Source organism: Gorilla gorilla, chromosome 18, assembly GCF_029281585.2.
Source record: "Gorilla gorilla gorilla isolate KB3781 chromosome 18, NHGRI_mGorGor1-v2.1_pri, whole genome shotgun sequence".
NCBI classification, from domain to species: domain Eukaryota; kingdom Metazoa; phylum Chordata; class Mammalia; order Primates; family Hominidae; genus Gorilla; species Gorilla gorilla.
The window spans coordinates 68,547,512-68,565,662 of NC_073242.2; the positions used below are offsets into that span (position 1 = coordinate 68,547,512).

Sequence of the window (18,151 nt, forward strand, 5' to 3'; positions counted from 1 at the left end):
TCATCTTCTGACTGAGGAGGAATTTGGGGTTTGGTTCCAGTGCATGAAGCTGCACAGTCAGAATAAAAGATGAGGGCCTAGCAGATTAGCAAAGACTAGGAGAAGACTCTATCCTGTGGCCAGCTTCAGAGAACCTGGGGCCATAGCTCCCTGGTCAACATTAGGCCTTGCTGCATGGGGACCCCTGGGCAGGCAGTGGGAAGCCTGAGGTGTGGCTCCTGGTAGCCTCACAGCTGCCACTATTTTCTGAAGCTCCTACTTGTTTTGTCAGATGGGCCCCTATTCCAGCAGGCCAGCAACACCCTCAAGACCAAGAACAGGCCATGGTGAATCTCAGGGCCATTGAGTGCCTGGGCTGGCAGGGGCAGAGTGCCTCAGGGCTCAGTGACATTTGGCCTGAGTGTTGGCTTTGGGAGTCAGACAGCTGCACTGGGCTCCCAGCTTCACCATGACCAGTAATGTGTCTGGGGCCGGGGCCTCAGTGCTCTAAAACTTGAGACACCATAGTGATAAATTTTACACACCCTTCTAACTGCTTTTTCTTTTTTATCTGTCTTTCTCTATAATCACCATGTACTACTGATCTCTGTGTTTATTTAAATTAATAAGCATGTTATACAGTGTGTATTATTCTTCCTCGTGATTTCTTTACTACATTGTATGATTCCACTCATATGAGGTACTTACAGTAGTTCCATTCATAGAAACTCAAAGTAGAAGAGTAGTTCCTAGAGGCCAAAAGGAAGGTAACGGGAACAGAGTTTGAGTTTTGCAAAATGAACAAATTTCCCTATGAATGTGGATGATGGTTGTAGAACAATGTGAGTGTGATTAATTCCTCTGTCCTGCACTTTTAAAAATTGTTAAAATGGTTAATTTTATGTATATTTTACCACAATGTAAAAAACGACTTTTTAAAATGAACAAACTGTAGATATCTGTAACAGCATAAATATCACAAATATAATATCGCATTAAAAAATTGATGTAAAAGTATCCATACTGTGTAATTTTTTATATTACACTCAAAAATCAAAACTGAGCTTCTGGCTTCCACTAATGATGAAGTAGCTAACTGAACTAACACTCTCACACAGAAAAATGATGAATCCTGGGTAAATTATTATATATCGTTATAGAAACACTTCTATATACAATACATACATGAAATATGTGTATATAAAAACTGAATGCATATTTTGGCTATGCCTTCCATAGGAGAGATAAGTATTGAAGATAGAATCAAGCCCATTTAACACCCTCTTTTAAAAACAACACTCTTCACAGGGACAAAACAGAATCCAGTCTTTTTAATCCAGTCTTGTATACAGTCTCCAGGGCATAATTTCCAATTCAAGAGATGCGTGAAGACACGTGAAAATGTAATAAATACACAAGATAAAAAGCAGGCAGTAGCCATCTCCAAGATGTCCAAGATGTAAATGGCAGACAAGAATTTGAAGGCAGCTATTATAAACACGCTCATGAGGGCAAAGGAAAATATTCTCATAAATTAATAGATGTGAAACATCAGCAGAGAAAAAATAGCCATATAAAAAATGGGAAATAAAAATAATAATTTTGAGCTTTTCTATAGTTCAGAAACAGAGACATAGCAATATAATTTATCCAATCTGAGGACAGAAAAAAAAAGAAGTTTAAAGAAAATGAACAGAGACTTACAGACCTGTGGGATGACTGAGTCTGAGAAAAGGTGAGAGATAGAAAAAATCAAATGGAGTATAAAAGTAAATCAACAAAATTTAAAGAAAATAAACACAGCCTTAGAGACCCATGGAATTATTGAGTCTGAGGAGAGGAGAGAGACAGAAGAATTAGATGGGTTGCAAAAATAAATCAATACCTAACAGCTGCAAACTTGCAAAAATTGTTCAAAAACCTATTCTTTTCTTTTTTTATCTAAAGATCCACGAACCCCCCACAAAAGTACAAATAAAACCATACCAAGGCCATATTGCGATTTAGGAAAGTAGCAGGCAGGACTTTCAATGGATTTGATATGATTTATCATTTTTACTATTTGTAAGAATGGAAATAAGTTCTTAGAGTTTTTGTCTTGGAGAAAGTCTGACGTGAGGGACAAACGACAGTTATTAAAGGCAGATGACTTTCCAGACTTGTCTTAAATGTTCCATTCTTTACCTTAGAACTTATTTAAATTTGTTTCTTCCAAATACTGCAGTAATATTGATGCTCCAGAGAGATGTCCCACGGAGATTCTGCTCTTGTGCGTCTGCCCTGCACGGAGCTGAGGCAGTGTCTATCAGTTTCAGAAGCGAGTAGTCGTGCAGTACTTAACCTGAAAAACTTAATGGAAACATGAATTAAGAGAATGATCACTGTTTAGTTCTATCAGAAAACTATTAAAAGTGGTCCAAGGGGGTATTTAAAAAGAGATATTCAAGTATTTTCCAAGGGAGTCCTATTCAGGGCAGAAGCGCAGACACTCTCTCTGACCTCACCACACAAACTACCCTCATGTGTTGAGAGGGACCAAGGGGCGCTCTGGTCCTGCTGACCTGCATTAATCACGGCCGGGAGGTCCACACTAAGACCCTGAGGCCTGGGAAGCAGCCTGGGTGGGGTCAGAGAAGCGGTGGATGAGGCTCCCACAGCAGCTTCCAGGGTCCCATCCCCGTAGCTGTTTCCTTAGTGGATGCAGCAGGGTCAGGCCCTTCCGCTGTGACGTTTTCTCTTCTTTATTACACTGGCGGGAAAGTCTCCGTGAGAGGCCCGACCTAGATATGGACCACGCAGCGAGCCCGGGGGTCCAAGCGGCGCTCCTGGGGTGCAGAGGATTTGTGACAGCCTAGAGAACAGAGGAAATGGTTTTGAAAAGGCAAATGGCAGGTGACTAGGGACACGATGTTTTCACTTCTGGCAGTCAAGTGACAGTTTCAGACACTCATGAGCGGGCTTCTCCAGGGGATCCCAAGGAGCCTGAGACCTGCCAGGTCGGCCGCCATTACCCTACACCTAGGGACGGGCTGCACTGCGCATTTCCGAAAGGGCAGGCCCCTTAGCCCCACCCCTAGGAATGGGTGCACTGCGCATGTGTGAAAGGGCAGGACTTTTATCCCGCCGCTAGGGACGGGCTACACTACCCATGTCTGAACGGGTGTGACAAGAGGGAGGAGCGAGAAGGGACGGGGCGGAGCGGGAGATGGGCAAGAATAGGGGCGCGGTGCGGCCAACGTCCGGCGGAGGATCGTTACCACGGCAACGCTGCTGTGGAGGTCATGAAAGGCGAACGGCCCTTTGTTGCCTGACAGGAAATCGAGACACTCGTGAGGGGGCTTCTTGAGGCGATCCCAAGAGGCCTGAGAACTGCCACATCCGCGGCCCTTAACCCAGCCCTAGGGACGGGCCGCACTGCGCATGTCTGAAAGGGAGTGACAAGAGGAGGAGCGAAGGAGGGTGGGGCTGAGGAGGAGGCGGGGTGAGAAAAGGGGCGGGTCGCGCCCAATGCTTGTCCGAGGAGCGTTACCTTGACAACCCTGCCGCGGAGGCAGTGAGAGGCCACCGGCCCTTTGTTGATCTGCAGGGTATCAAACTTCGAACATGACAAGCATAAAAGCCTGCAGCTCGAGGAGACAGGGTGTCACAATTACCAGGTGAAACTAGCCGCCCTAGCTCCAATGTCTCCTCAGCAGGAGAGATTTGGAAACAGCAAGGTTCCTCTCTGCAGGGCGAAACTGCTGGGCTGCGAAAGGCGGGACAGGGAGTGGAACCGTCTTCAACCGTTCCGGGAGTTCTGGTGTCTGGTCCGCTCCCGGCTGTTGGTCGCAGGGCAGAGGGTCTAGGATGCCAGCTGGCTGCGGGCTGGGAGATGCAGGGTGAGGCGCGCATCGCGGTGCATACTGGGAGTTGTAGTCTCTCCACCGTTCCCCACGGTGGATGGTGGGGCTACAGGAGGACAATCCCAGATTGAGACAGGAGCGGAGGCGGGGCGCGGCCGTGCAGGGAGGGGGAGGGCGGTGTAGGCGGCTTCGTTTACCAAGCTTGCTGGCCATTGATTTCATGCCAAACCCTCGCCGAGGGGATTAAATCAGGAGAGGAACTTGAAGGGCAGGCCTGGTCTCGCCAGTGAGGAGGATGTGTTGTTGGGAAGTGCACCCCGCCTTTGCCTAAATCGGGAGTGTCTGGTCCTCACTCACGCGACTTCGACTTCCCGCTGCTCAGCTCGATTTTCTTTCCCACCCGCACCCGAGTTCTTTCCAGAGCGTCACACCTCCTCCAGCCCATGGAGCCGTCTGCTTTCGTAAGTGGCTGTGGAAACTGGTCTGAGGTCCCAGACGCTGTCACTGTGCTGCTGCCCTCCGCTCTCTCCAAGCAAAGCACAAGCTGAGCCGCCTTTGAAAGACAACCACGGCCTGGCCTGGGAATGCGCAAGTTCAGAGCTTTTCAGGGAGTGACCATGGGCTGTGGCTTCGTGAAAATGTCACGTTCACCAGTACCCTTTTTGCGGATGTGGCCGTGGAGCCATGAGGGGGGTAATCACTGGGTTACAAAGGTGCTGCTAAGAGCGGAGGAGAAAAACCCAATTCCCAGCCATGTGTCTGGTATGGCATTTCACCAACCCATTTAAGTGTGCAGGCCTCCAAATATCTACTTAAAGATTATGATAGATTAGGCATTTTACACTAAAAATCACTGGCTTCGTGTCCACTAAAGCCTTACTGGCCAGTGCCTAAAAGAAACAGACGATAACCTGATCCCTCAGGAACAGATGGTGTTCTAGCTTTGTGGAAGTGAATTTCAAGGTATGGAGCACTTGAGGGGTCTTTGAAACCTGCCAGGTCTCACATCTCTGCTTTTGGTGAAAAGCTCATCAACTAACAGTAGTCAGGAATGTGCCTTTACTTCCTGGGGCTGGTCTGTTGAAATTTTGTGTCTAGACAATGGAAACATCCAGGAGCATTTCTGCTTTCCTATAGCCTCTTAATAATTGATGCCCTAAAGTCCTATATCCTTTGATTCCTGGATGGTACCAGTTTTCATGCTGTTAAATCTAATCTGCAAAAACCTGAGCGTTAATCTCCATGAATAAAAGAACTTGTTGTTTCTTATTTAAATGCTCTTTTTTCTCTTGTCTTAAATTCTGAGCAGGATTTCCAATACGGTGTTGAAAGAAGTAGTGAGAGTGGGCATCTTTTTCTTATAATAAATCTTAAAAATAATTCCAAAATTTCACCATTGACAATAATGTTAACCATGGGATTGTCCTATAGCTTATAAAGAACATACCTCTTTATTTTGAGGTATATTCTTTCTATACCTAATTGTTATAGATTTTATTTGGAATGGATTTTAAATTTTGTCAAAATAATTTTAGGCATGCATAACAAAGTCATGATTTTTAATCTTTTTGTTGTGTAAATAAGGAGTATGGCATTTATTGATTTCCACATATTAAAATATTATTGCATCCCAGGAATAAATCCAACTTGATCATAATAGATGATCCTTTTAAAGTGCTTTTGAATTTCATTTGCAACTACTTTGTGGATGATTTTTCACCTATGTTCATCAGGGATATTGGCCTGTAATTGTTTTCCTTGTGATGTCCATCTCTGGTTTTTGTATCAGTGTAATGCTGGCTTCATAAAATGAGTTTGGAAGTATTCCTCCTCCTTCAATTTTTTCAAAGATTTGGTTCTTTTTAAATGTTTAGTAAAATTCAGCAACAAAGTCATCAGATCTAAACTCCTTACCCATTACTGATCTATTCATATTTTCTATTTCTTTGTGCTTCATTCTTGGTAGGTGGTACATGTCTAGAAATGTATTCATGTCTTCTCCCTTATCCCATTTGGTGGGATATCATTGTACATAGGAGTCTGTGTACACAGCAGTCTTATGACCTTTTTTTATTTCTATTTTACCAGTTGTAATGTCTTCCCTTTAATTCTGATTTTATTTATTTAAGCATTTATTTCTTAGTCTAGCTAAAGATATGTCAACTTGATGTTTTCATAAAACAAGCTCTTACATTTTTTCTACATTTTCTATTGTTTTTCTAATCTTCAGTGTATTCATTTCTGCTCCGAATTTTTTTACTAATTTTATTATCTGGGAACGTTGGGATAAGTTCTCCCTCCTCTAGTTTCTTGAGTTGTGTCATTATTTGTTTATTTGTGATCTGTTTTCTCTTTGGTTGAAGGTGTTTACTGCCACTCCATTTCACTGGGATTAGCACCCATATGCATTGTGGTCTTTTTGTTTGAGTTCATCAAACTTCTGATCCTAAGTCTGCACCTTTAGCATACTGGTAAGCAGCAGTGCTAAAAGCCTACACGATGAGTAGGGGATTTACGATGAGAGAATTACCCAGTAAGTTTTGGGAGGGACTAATATTAAGTTATCTTTCTTTTTTTTATTTCTTATCAGGGCCTGAACCATAAGGCACAAGGAATGAGCCCCTCATCGTGAGAGTGCATGTGACAGGAGCAAAGGAAGCGGCAGCTCAGGAAAGACAAGGTCACTGTTCTTGCTCCCATGACAGTAGCACTTGTTAGAGCAACTGAGTGACGTGCATAATTCTCTCCAAAGTAAAAGTCCTTTTTGTTTTTTGCAATTTTACAAAAAACCATCCCTGGGCCTTTCCTGAGAGTGTGCAATAATAAGCAATGTTCATATGACTACCCGGGCATTTAGTAATGGTAAGCAGACCAGATGAAGTGACCACAGGGATATAGCCTGACTCTTGGTAATCAGGACTGAAGTACTCACTGATTAAGGTTCTGTGTTTTCACTGCCTTGAAAGGCAAGTGTCTTGCAAGCTGCATGCCAAACAAAGGCTAAATATGATGACACATCAGGCTGGAGCAGAGTCAACTGACCATATATGTCTAGGTGATGAGTGTGCTTTAATGTGGTCAGGGAAGGCAACTCATGATAAAGGCCACAAATGGCTATTTAGACCAAAGCAAAAGCCCACCAGAAACTGGTGGCTCTGACTGAGGTGACTTTTAATGTATCATGAAATCAGTAGGCCAAAAGCAGTTAAAGTTGAGCCGATGTCCTCAGTCATGGTTGGTTAATCCAGTTTGTATTGTGAATTGTTTGATTAGCCTCCCCTTTACCCCATTGGTGAGGGACAAATTACCACCCTTGTACAACTGGAACAGTTAAAACCATGGCACCAATCATTGGACAAATGAGATTGACAGCAGTTATTCGTTACATATAATCATGGAAGAAGGAAATTATATAAGGTATACAGATCCACACAGGGATTGCACTTGGGAGCAGAGAGAACAAACAGGGGGTGTTGGGGAAGGCTTTGTAGTATCAAGAGGGTGCGATGCACCTGGTTCCCACAGGAGGTTGTTATTGGTTGGTCTGGATAATTCTGTGACCTTGGGAGAAACTGAAACACATTATACTACCAATTGCTAAGACTACAATAACATACTATAATAGTGTAATGCTATAATGTACCATATACTGTAATACTAATGACAGTATGTTCTCCCTTTTTTGATAGATTCTCAGAAACTGTGACTTTAAGTAAAACAATGTACTATATAATAAAACCAATTTTACCATTGGCTAATTGATATAAACAAGAGTTAATTTTCCATGGCATATAGTATTTTGTTTCACTTAAAGTCAGTTTCCAGGGACCTATCAATGATGTTAAGTGAGCACTTACTGAACATGTATTTTAGTGATGTGTAATAGAAAGTAGCTATAAAAAATATACTGTTCATGTACAAAACTACATGTGGTACACATTACAGTCATGAACCACATAACAATGTTTGAGAAATTGACAGACTATATATATGAGAGTGTTTTCTTGTGAGTATATATATAAACCTACCTTTAAAGGCCAAAGGAGATGAGAGTTTGAAGAATGAGGCTGACAAATCAAGTTTCTCAGAAAGAAACATTTAAGAGGAACATTTATTAATAGAAGCTATGTCTCAGATAGCTGAAGATGGTGGAACCTCACACTGTGACCCCCTAAACCCAGACACTTATCACAGGAAAGGGAATGTGAAGGACAATTGAAATCACTATATAAATTTGCCTAAGGGTAGGATTTATGCTAAGTACCTGTTCACAATAGCATCAGGGTTGTTTTGATTTAAGGGTAGGGCTTATAGAACTGTAGGTTTCAATATATGACATAGGTATTTGAAACCCTCACCAAAAAACATTAGAGGAAGTAACTCTGTCATCATTTTAAGTTTCTTTTTTTTTTTTAGTAATTTAAAATCTTAAAGTCTGGTTATGTTAAATTAAGTAATCTTAAGTTTCTCACTAAAAATTAGTATTGCTAAGCATTAAAATAATAGTTTTAAGACAGTTTTACCCCAGCACTAGTGATTGGATAATACGGCCCCAGGCCCCACCCCTTCAGGTTCTGAATGAGAGAAGATGTGAGCCGACTCGTAGCCAGATGACAACAGGGTAAAATGTTCCAAGCCGCAGCCTTTTTCAGTCAGGACTTCCTCCTTATGCTGAAGCCCGGCCTTCACTGTGGGATATTTGCATTTAACCTTATATATAAGGTTATTTTTATTTATAAATTGTATATATGTGGCCAGGCATAGTGGATCTCACCTTTAATACCAGCACTTTTATAGGCTGAGGGGATAGGAGCTCTTGAATCCAGGCGTTTGGGACCAGCCTGGGCAACAGAATGTGAGGGCCCCACATCAAAACTTTTCTACAAAAAAATGAAAAAATTAGCCAGGAATGGTCACACGTGTCTGTGGTCCCAGCTACTTGGGAGGCAGAGGTGGGAGGGTCACTTAAGCCTGGGAGGTAGAGGCTGCAGTGAGCTGAGATCAGGCCACTGCACTGCAGCCTGGGTGACAGAACAAGATTCTCTCTTTCTTTCTCTGCCTTATTTGTGTGTGTGTGAAGGGGGAGGGGTGTGTGTGTGTGTATTATTCAAAATAGAAACAAAATAATAACAATTATTTTTATTTTTATTTACATTTTTTTGAGACAGAGTCTCACTCTGTCACCCAGGCTCGAGTACAGTGATGAGATATTGGCTCACTGCAACCTCTGCCTGCCAGGTTCAAGTGATTCTTCTGCCTCAGCCTCCCAGGTAGCTGGGATACAGGCACCCACCATGTTGCCCAGCTAATTTTTTTATTTTTAGTAGAGACATGGTTTCACCATGTTGACCAGGCTGGTTTCGAACCGAGGTCAAGTGATCCGCCTGCCTCGGCCTCCCAAAGTGCTAGCATAACAGGCATGAGCCACCATGCCCAACCAATTACAATTATTTTTAATTTTTAGATTTTACAATCTTTCTGGCCTCTTGGCTTTTGAGGCAAACTGAGCTTTGAAATTAGACAATCCTCTATTGCAGCAATGTGCAATAGAAGTAAAATGTGAGCCACATGTGACAATTAGAATTTGCTAGTAGCAGCATAAAGAAAAAGAAAAATGAGTGAAATTGATGTTAACAACATAGCTCAATATATCCAAAATATTTTAACATATAATCAGAATGAAATAATTAAAGAAACATATATATGTGTACATATATATGTAGACACACATAGACATATGTTTCTTTAACCCAGCATTATATATTTTTATGCACATATGTATATGTAACTAAATATTTAAATATTTTCTTGTATTTCTCCCCAGCATATCTTAGTTCATGCTGGGCACAATACAGTTGCTCAGTAGCCCCTGTGCCCAGTGGCTGCCACATTGCAAGTGCATCTCTGAGGGATCCAACTTTTCTGACCTTAGGGAGGTTAAAGGGCCTGAATCCTCCTTTTCTGCCAGATAGGAGTGAATGCCCCTTCTCTGCCAATATCACTCCTGTTTAAAGGATAAGAGAGGTGGTGCCCTGAGAGACAGTAGGGCCTACAAGAAACAAGTGTTCACAGGTAGAACACTGCTGTCCACTGCTGCTTGGTGTGGACTCATCAATCCTCCAGAGATCATACAGCAGTCCAAAAAGTGGGGCCCCAGAAGAGGGAAACCTCATGTTTTTAGATCTGTCCATAGGCTTGATCTGATGTCAAGAGACTAGATTAAAGGCAAACTTTTTATCTTGCAATTTGGCCTTGGCAAATTAAATAGAAATATGTCACTATAAAAATCAATTAAATAAAAAGGAAGGCAGTAAGAGCAGAAAAGAGGAGAAAACACCTACAAGAAACAAATAGAACTATTAACAAAATGGAAGTAGTCCATTCTTTTCACAATTAAAATGAATATATACATAGAGTAAAATTTCCAACAGAAATGTGTAAATTGGCTAGAGATTGAAAGAAAAAACGATTTGTTTTCTGCTGTCTATAAGAAACTCACTTTAGATCTAAGCACACAGATAGGCTAAAAGTGCAAGTATGAAAAATATCTTCTAGGAAAATTGCAATCAAATGAGAGAAGAGGGGTCATAATTATGCAAAATACACATTAAGTCAAAACTGAATTAAAGGACAAATATAGTGTATAATGATACAAGTGTTGATTCACTGGGGAAGCTGTGTTAATAATAAATATATGTACACTTCACATCGGGGTTCCCAAATGTATAAAGCTAAGATCGACCCAGATGAAGAAAGAAATAGCTAAGCAAAAATAGTAAGAGACATAATTATCCGACTATTAGTAGCAAACTCTGTAAACTGAACAGACATATAGAAAACACTCATCACAGTGAATAGATTCAGGAATCTGAAGGCCCATGGGACGTGACCAACTCAGCATTCCACTGGAGGCTATATGATCAAACAGCAAACTGTTTATCATGAATGCAGGATGTGGGCAAACTCACACTGCCCTGCCACCAAAAGGTTTGCTGAGGGCCTTATTCCCTGGCACCAGGCTCCTTGAAGTTATCTATTGAGAAATCCAGTGCCTATTGTTCTAAGAATGTAGTCTCTCAAGTCAGCTGTGAATCAAGCTGCTGGTGGAAAACCACCCCCCTCTTCTCACTATCTCTTTTACCTAATAAATATGGAGGGCTGTGTAAAGCTCAGGTACCTTGTCCACTAGAGGAAAGGTGCCCCTGACCCCTTTTTCCAAATAAACCCCTTTGTCTCTTGTCTTTTATTCCTGCATTCACCCTGCTTTGTTCAGTCCAATAGGTCCATGTAGGCTACAAATAGAAGTGAAAAAAAAAGAAAAAAAAAACACTTCACACAACAATATCAGAATATACACTTTTTCCAATAGGTCATGAAACATTCTCCTGAGTAGATAACCTACTAGGACACAAAACAAGTTTTACCAAATTTTAAAATGTTAAAATATGGGCTAGGCATTGTGGCTCATTCCTATAATTCCAGCATTTTGGGAGGCTGAGGTGGGAGGATTAGTGAGTTTAGGAGTTCGGCGCCAGCCTGGGCAACATAAAGAGACCCTCTCTTTAGAAAATATAAAAGTTAAAAATTAGCTGGGCATAATGGCACATGCCTGTGCATCCAGCTACTCAGGAGGCTGACGGGGGAGGATTGCTTGAGCCTGGGAGATCGAGGCTCTGGTTAGCCATGATTGAGCCGCTGTGCTCCAGCCTGAGCAACAGAGCAAAACTCTGTTTCAAAAAAAAGATTAAAATATTACAATCATTTTTTATTACAAGGGAATAAAATTAGAAATCAATAGCAGAAGAAATATGGAAAATCTACAAATATGTGGAAATTAAACAACACACTCTTCTGCATGCTCTCGTTCAAGGGTTGGAAGACAATATTGTGAAGATGTCCACACTACCCAAAATGATCTACAGATTCAATGAGATCTCTATCAAATTTTAACTGTCATTTCACTTGGCAGAAATACAAAAAGCATTTCTAAAACTTATATGGAATCTAAAGTGACTCTCAGGAGCCAAACAACCTTAAAAAAAAGAAATAATATTGGAGGCATCACACTCCTTGACTTTATAATGTATTACAAAATTACAGTAACCAAACTATTTGGTACTGACATAAAGGCAGACACACAGACAAATGGAACAGAATAGAGCACAGAAATAATCTGTCATATATATGGCCAAATGAAGAGTTATTTGTATATCCATATTCATTGCACAACATTATTCACAACAGCTGATAGGTGGAAGCAACCCAAATGTCCCTCAATGAATCAGTGAATAAAGACAAATTGGAATATACAAATAATGGAATATTATCCAGTTTTTTAAAAGCAGGAGATCTGATTATTTTTACACTAAGGATAAATCTGGAGGACATTATGTAAATAAAATAAATGAGTCATAAAAGGACACTGTGTGATTCCAGTTAAATATCTAAAATAGTTAAACTCTTAGAAATAGAAAGTAGAATAGTATCAGTCAGAGCCTCAGGGGAGGAGATAAAAGGGTAGTTGTTGTTTCATGGCTATTGAATTTTAGTTTTGCAACATAAAAACATTCTAGGGATATGTTGCATGACAATGTGAATATATTTAATATTATTTAACTATGTACTTAAAATATTTAAGATGGTAAATTTTATGTGGTTTTGACTACATTAATAGTGAAAAACTTTCTAAAGAGATACATATTTATCAACCTTTTCAAAAATTACCTTCAAATCATAAAAATATCAGAAAATCAATAAAGAGGCCAGGTGCAGTGGCTCATCCATGTAATTGAAACACATCAGGAGGCTGAGGAGGGAGAATAGCTTAAGCCCAAAAGTTGGAGACCAGCCTGGGCAGCATTAAAAGACCTCAGCTGCAAATCACAAGCAGAAGGAAACTGGCAAATGAAAAAAATATGTGAAACTTAGAACACTCTTGACTTCTTGTTCAAGGGTCAGAAAATTTAATATTATTAAGATGTCAATACTACTCACAGTGAAGCACAAATTCAAAGTATTTTCTATCAAAATCCCAATGTTACATTTTTTTCAGAAATATTAAGTCTTAAAATTCATATGGAATCTCAAGGGACAATGAGTAGCCAAAGTAGCTGTGGAGAAGAACAAAGTTAGAGGTATCACACTTCCTGATTCCAAAATATATTATAAAGCTATAGCAATACAAACAGAAAGACAAATAGATGATGGAACAGAAGAGAGAACCCAGAAATAAACCTTTATGAATATCATCAAATAATCTTCAATCAGGCTGCCATGACCGAACAACAGGGAAGAACAGAATAGTGTTCTAAAATTGAGTATCAAAATGGAAGAAAATAAAATTGGACTTTTCACTTGCACCATATAGAAAACTATCTTAAACACTTAAATGTAAGTAAGATCGCTATAAAAGTCTTAAAATATAAGGTAAAAATCATGACATTTGTCTTGATAATTTTTTTAACATGACATTAAAAGCAGAAGTAACAAGAAAAAAGCAGGAAACTGGGACTACCTCAAAGGTAATAAGCTTGCTGATAAAGAGAAAACAGCTGGGCCTGGGGGACCACTACCACCAAGACACAGAGACCAGTAGTGGCCCCGAATGGCTGGGCACGCTGATATTTATTGCATACAAGACAAGGGGGCAGGGTAAGGAGGGTGAGTCATCCAGGTGATTGACAAAGTTAAGCAAGTCATGTGATCATGGGACAGGAGGCCCTTCCCTTTTAGGTAGCCAAAGCAGAGAGGGAAGGCAGCATACGTCAGTGTTTTCTTCTATGCATTTATAAGAAAGATCAAAGACTTTAAGACTTTCACTATTTCTTCTACCACTATCTACTAAGAACTTCAAAGAGGAACCAGGAGAATGGGAGGAACATGAAAGTGGACAAGGAGCATGACCATTGAAGCACAGCACCACAAGGAGGGCTTTATGCCTCCAGATGGCTACGGGCAGGCCTGGATAATATCCAGCCTCCCACAAGAAGCTGGTGGAGCAGAGTGTTCCCTGACTTCTCCAAGGAAAGGAGACTCCCTTTCACGGTCTGCTAAGTAACAGGTGCCTTCCCAGGCACTGGCATTACCGCTCGACCAAGGAGCCCTCAAGCGGCCCTTATGTGAGTGTGACAGAGGGCTCACCTCTTGCCTTCTAGGTCACTTCTCACAATGTCCCTTCAGCACCTGACCCTATACCCACCAGTTATTCCTTGGTTATATGAGTAATACAACAAAGAGTAATATTAAAAGCTAGTGATTAATAATGTTTATACTAATGATGGATAATGTCCACGATCATCTCTATATCTAATTTGTGTTATAACTATTCTTTATTCTAACTGTTTTCTTTATTATACTGCAACAGTTTTTACCTTCAGTCTCTTGCCTTGGCACCTAGGTAATCCTTCACACCCACATGTTTCTACAAAGGAGATATACAAACGGCCAAGAGGAGTTTTAAAAGATGCTGCAAATCATGAATCTTTAGAGAAATGAAAAGCAAAACCCCAGTGAGATATTACCTCACATTCATTAGGATGGCCACTATCAAATAAGAGAAAATAACAAGTGTTTTCAAGGATGTAGAGAAATTGGTATATTTGTGCACTGGGTGGTGGAAAAAATAATCATGCAGCCATTATGAAAAATGGTACAGAGTTTCCTCAGATTATTAAAATTGGAATTATCATGTGGTCTGGCAATACCATTTATAGATATCTACCTAAAAGCGCAAAGCGGGACCTGAAAGAAACATTTGCATACCCATGTTTATGACAGAATTATTCTAAAAATCCAAAAGGTAGAAGCTACTTGAATGTCCCTTGACAGATAAATAAGTAAATATGATATATACATACAATGAAATATGATTTTAAAAGGAAATCTTATCACATGCTGCAATGACAATAAACCTTTAGGGCATGATGTTAAGTGAAATGTGCCAGGAAACAAAGTGACAGTGATTGTGTGATTCCACTTATGAGATATCTTAAGTAGTCCAACTCACAGAAATGGAAAGTAAAATGTTAAGGGCTCAGGAGAGGGTAAAATGGGCAGTTGACGAATATGGGTATTGAGTTTTAGTTTTGCAATGGAAAAGCTCTAGAAGCCACATTGTTGCATAACAATGTGGATATATGTACTACTAATAAATTATGCAATTACAAATGTATAGACTGGTAAATTTTGTTGTGTTTTATTACAGTTAAAATATTGTAAAGTGATACATAAAAGAGATACCGAGTTACAAACTTTTTGGAAAATTACCTTCAAATTATAAATGTGTTTTCCTCACACAAAGAAAATATAGATTTGTTCAATAAATACGTGGGTAAATTAAGACTACTTATATGACTACTGTCCTGAACAAGACAAAACAACTTTTGACACCAGCCAAGAAGAGAAATATGCAAGATAATTAAGAAGAAATGGACTATATTTATAGAGGCAAACAAACACACGATTTTATTGGTGGTAGATATGGCTGACTCATATTTTGATTAAACATCACATTGACTTAACATATACATAGAGTTGCAGATTTACATCCAAAATCATAATACGTAGGTAAAACCAAACTCACAAAACACGAATGTCAAGGAACTTACCAAAAAAAAAATAGTAATATGAAATTTCAAAAAAGAATGAGAGAAACAACCAAAAAACTCCCATATAAAACATAGATTTACAACGAAGAAATAATCCTCCTAGATAACTACAATCTTCAGCTGTGACTGTGCATCCGTGGTGAGCAGGGATTTTGAATCAAGACTGCGTTAGGAAGAGGCTCAAGGGGGCAGACAGTGCCACCTCCAGAGAAGCCACTGGTCCTACTCCTGCCTCTGCTGCTACTGCCGCCACCGTCCTCTGCTCCTGCAGCCCCCACTGGGCGCCCGATTCCTTCTTGGAGTGCGGAGGTCCTGTTCCTTCAGGAACGACAGACAGCTTTTCTCCCCGTCTCCTCATTTGCTCAGCCGGCAGGTGCAGGACTGGAGATCTGAGGTGGTCCTGCGTCTCGAGGAGCGGGGCGCCGGACTGTGAGAAGGAGGAGGCAAGCTATGGGGAGAATGGGTGACAGGAATGCCAGGCTCATGAGGCCGGCGGCCGCGGCCCAGGCAGTGCTGGCTGCTGCCTGGGCCGGATGGTAAGAGATACTGTGGAAGGAAAATAAAATAAAATAAAATAAGTAATAATAAAGTTTAAAATAATAAACCTAACATAGGTAATAGTTAACATTCAGCATAGGTTACTTAGAAGTTATACATAGGCTGAGAAATTTCAGCAGTCCATTCCAGCATTGCTAACAAGTTGCAGCTGCGAGCTTATCTCAATCTTCCATGCTTATTGCCTGCCTCCAGACCCCCGCATATTTCTGTAATTGGTGTTTTCCGTTACCCCAGCTCTGTTCAGCTTCAAAGTTGACTGGACAAAATAACTAAATTGTAAGTTCTCTCCGAGTTGTCACGGGTTGGATAATTTACTGTCTTTGTCTGAAACCTGTAACCTGCCTTGTTTTCCCGCCTCAAACGGCACTTAAGCAAGCCTGCTTTCTTTGCAGGGGTCGGCAGCCATTTTGGGCATGAGCCTGCTGTTGGCTCAGGTGCCTTAATTAAATAAAGTTCTCTTTGGTCTCCAAAGGTCTCTTCGTGTTCCTTGGCTGGAGTTTCACTACAACAGTACCAGAAGTCGCCACCATCCCCATCCTTGGCCCCCTAGCCGGCATTCATACATCCTGTGTTCAACAAACAAAAGCGGCAGCGGGAGCTGCTGCTCCGGGAGGGGGAGTGGCCTGGCAGGGGGCACACAGCTGCTACCTGCTGCGAGGCGAGTTGGTCTGCAGCCTGGGCCTTTGTGCAGGACACATCGCCGCCCTTGTCCCGCTTGCTCCCCCGCCTGCCGTGCAACATGCTCAGGTGCCAGATCTCGGGCATTCCTGGCAAGCGTACTGTGGCGGGGAGGCAGCAGGGAGGAGGGGTTTGCCAGGAGCCCTGAACAGAGGTTCTTGGCATGGAGAAGAGACAGAGGTGGCTGACTGGTTCCAGTTTTAGGTGGGTAGGGGGAGGGGACGGCAAACCCCATGGGACTTTGTTTTTTTCAAGGAGACTTCAGTTCACTTCTTATCTGTTCTCCACCCGCGTAAGCCTCTGAGAACAGAGGAGATGGGGCTGTTTTAAATTGGCCTGGCCGTAATGGTCTGGACCCTTGCCGCAGGGCAGATCTCATTTGGGGGCTCTTTGAAGCCTGGAGGCTCACGCCTGTCCATCCCAGGTGTCTTCAATATAGGGTCAAGTTAGGCCTGGCTGGCAATGATGCTGGGATGCAGGACGATCTGGCCAGATCTTCGCCTGTTACAGGATATTTTAGCCTTCAGCACCCTGCACCATTTCCCTCGCCTGCCTCACCTGCAGAAGCCCCCGTGAGCCTCAGTGTTGCTAGGGCCCAGACCCTGGATGCCTCTCTGTTAGGGTCCCACTTTACCCCACCTAAATGCACCAGGCCCTTACTCTGCCTTTCCCCTTTTCCCAGAACATGCCCCATTCAACTCCAACAGGACATGTCTGGACCACGTGCAACCCTCTTCAGTGTTAGAACAGAGAAAATAATGTATTTTTCACTGAACATGTAACTGATTTAACATATAAGGAGATCAGCTTTATGTGTAGATATGCATGTAAATATACATAAAATTTCTAACGTTGTGGGAAAATTAACATCTTTACACTTTGTTCAGTGATTTTATAGTTTTCTCTCTCTTACTCACTTGCTTTTTTTTTTTTTTTTTTTTTGAGACAGAGTCTTGCTCTGTTGCCCAAGCTGGAGTACAGTGGCAAAATATCAACACACTGCAGCCTCTGCCTCCTGGGTTCAGAAGATTCTCAGGCTTCAGCCACCCGAATAGCTGGAATTACCGGCATGAGTAACCATGCCCAGCTGTTTTTTGTGTTTTTAGTGGAGACGGGGTTTCGACATGTTGCCCAGGCTGGTCTTGAACTCCTGGCCTCAACTGATTTGCCCACCTTGGTCTCACAAAATGCTGGGATTACTGGCGTGAGCCTCTATGCCTGGCCTACTTGTCACTATCTCTATGTTTATTTGTTCAATAGGAAAATTCTCCGTGAAGACTCCTCAGCATGATGAAGATAAGCTTGCACAATCAGTCATTGATAGATGCTTAGTGGAAAAACTTCCAATTCCCATTTACAGCTCTCAGAGCTAGGATTAAAAACTCCTGGTCATAACCTCATGTGATGAGAAGTTATAGCATGCCCTCATTTTCTACATATCCACGTGCATTTACAATTAGCTTTCAAACTTGCTAGAAGGGAAAGAAG

General features: G+C 41.5%; 1 protein-coding gene and 2 long non-coding RNA genes across 5 annotated transcripts in view; 1 reads left to right on the top strand and 2 right to left on the bottom strand.

Annotated features, from left to right (window-relative positions):
* Positions 1 to 1,292: 1,292 nt before the first annotated feature.
* On the bottom strand, positions 1,293 to 4,387 carry LOC129527432 (TP53-target gene 3 protein). Of its 3 annotated transcripts, XM_055364667.2 has the most exons (4): positions 4,019 to 4,387; positions 3,509 to 3,927; positions 2,541 to 2,830; positions 1,293 to 2,328 (listed from the first exon to the last, which is right to left on the bottom strand). In XM_055364667.2, exons 2-3 carry the CDS (start codon positions 3,868 to 3,870, stop codon positions 2,689 to 2,691), a joined length of 504 nt encoding a protein of 167 aa, XP_055220642.1. In that variant the 5' UTR covers positions 3,871 to 3,927; positions 4,019 to 4,387; the 3' UTR covers positions 1,293 to 2,328; positions 2,541 to 2,688. The 3 variants fall into 3 exon arrangements, with proteins under 3 accessions (XP_055220642.1, XP_063556245.1, XP_055220643.1); XM_063700175.1 differs by having other exon boundaries at positions 3,509 to 4,387; XM_055364668.2 differs by having other exon boundaries at positions 2,005 to 2,320; positions 3,509 to 4,387.
* LOC129527433 (uncharacterized) overlaps positions 3,528 to 18,151 on the top strand; it is an 88,548-nt gene continuing 73,924 nt past the window's right edge. The window contains exons 1-4 of the long non-coding RNA XR_008672401.2: positions 3,528 to 3,635; positions 3,710 to 3,857; positions 6,185 to 6,292; positions 6,412 to 6,501. This is a non-coding gene — a long non-coding RNA (uncharacterized lncRNA). The remainder of the gene's footprint in view (positions 3,636 to 3,709; positions 3,858 to 6,184; positions 6,293 to 6,411; positions 6,502 to 18,151) is intronic.
* The window catches only part of LOC129527434 (uncharacterized), a 124,469-nt gene continuing 121,883 nt past the window's right edge, over positions 15,566 to 18,151 (bottom strand). Inside the window, exon 4 of the long non-coding RNA XR_008672402.2 lies at positions 15,566 to 15,973. This is a non-coding gene — a long non-coding RNA (uncharacterized lncRNA). The remainder of the gene's footprint in view (positions 15,974 to 18,151) is intronic.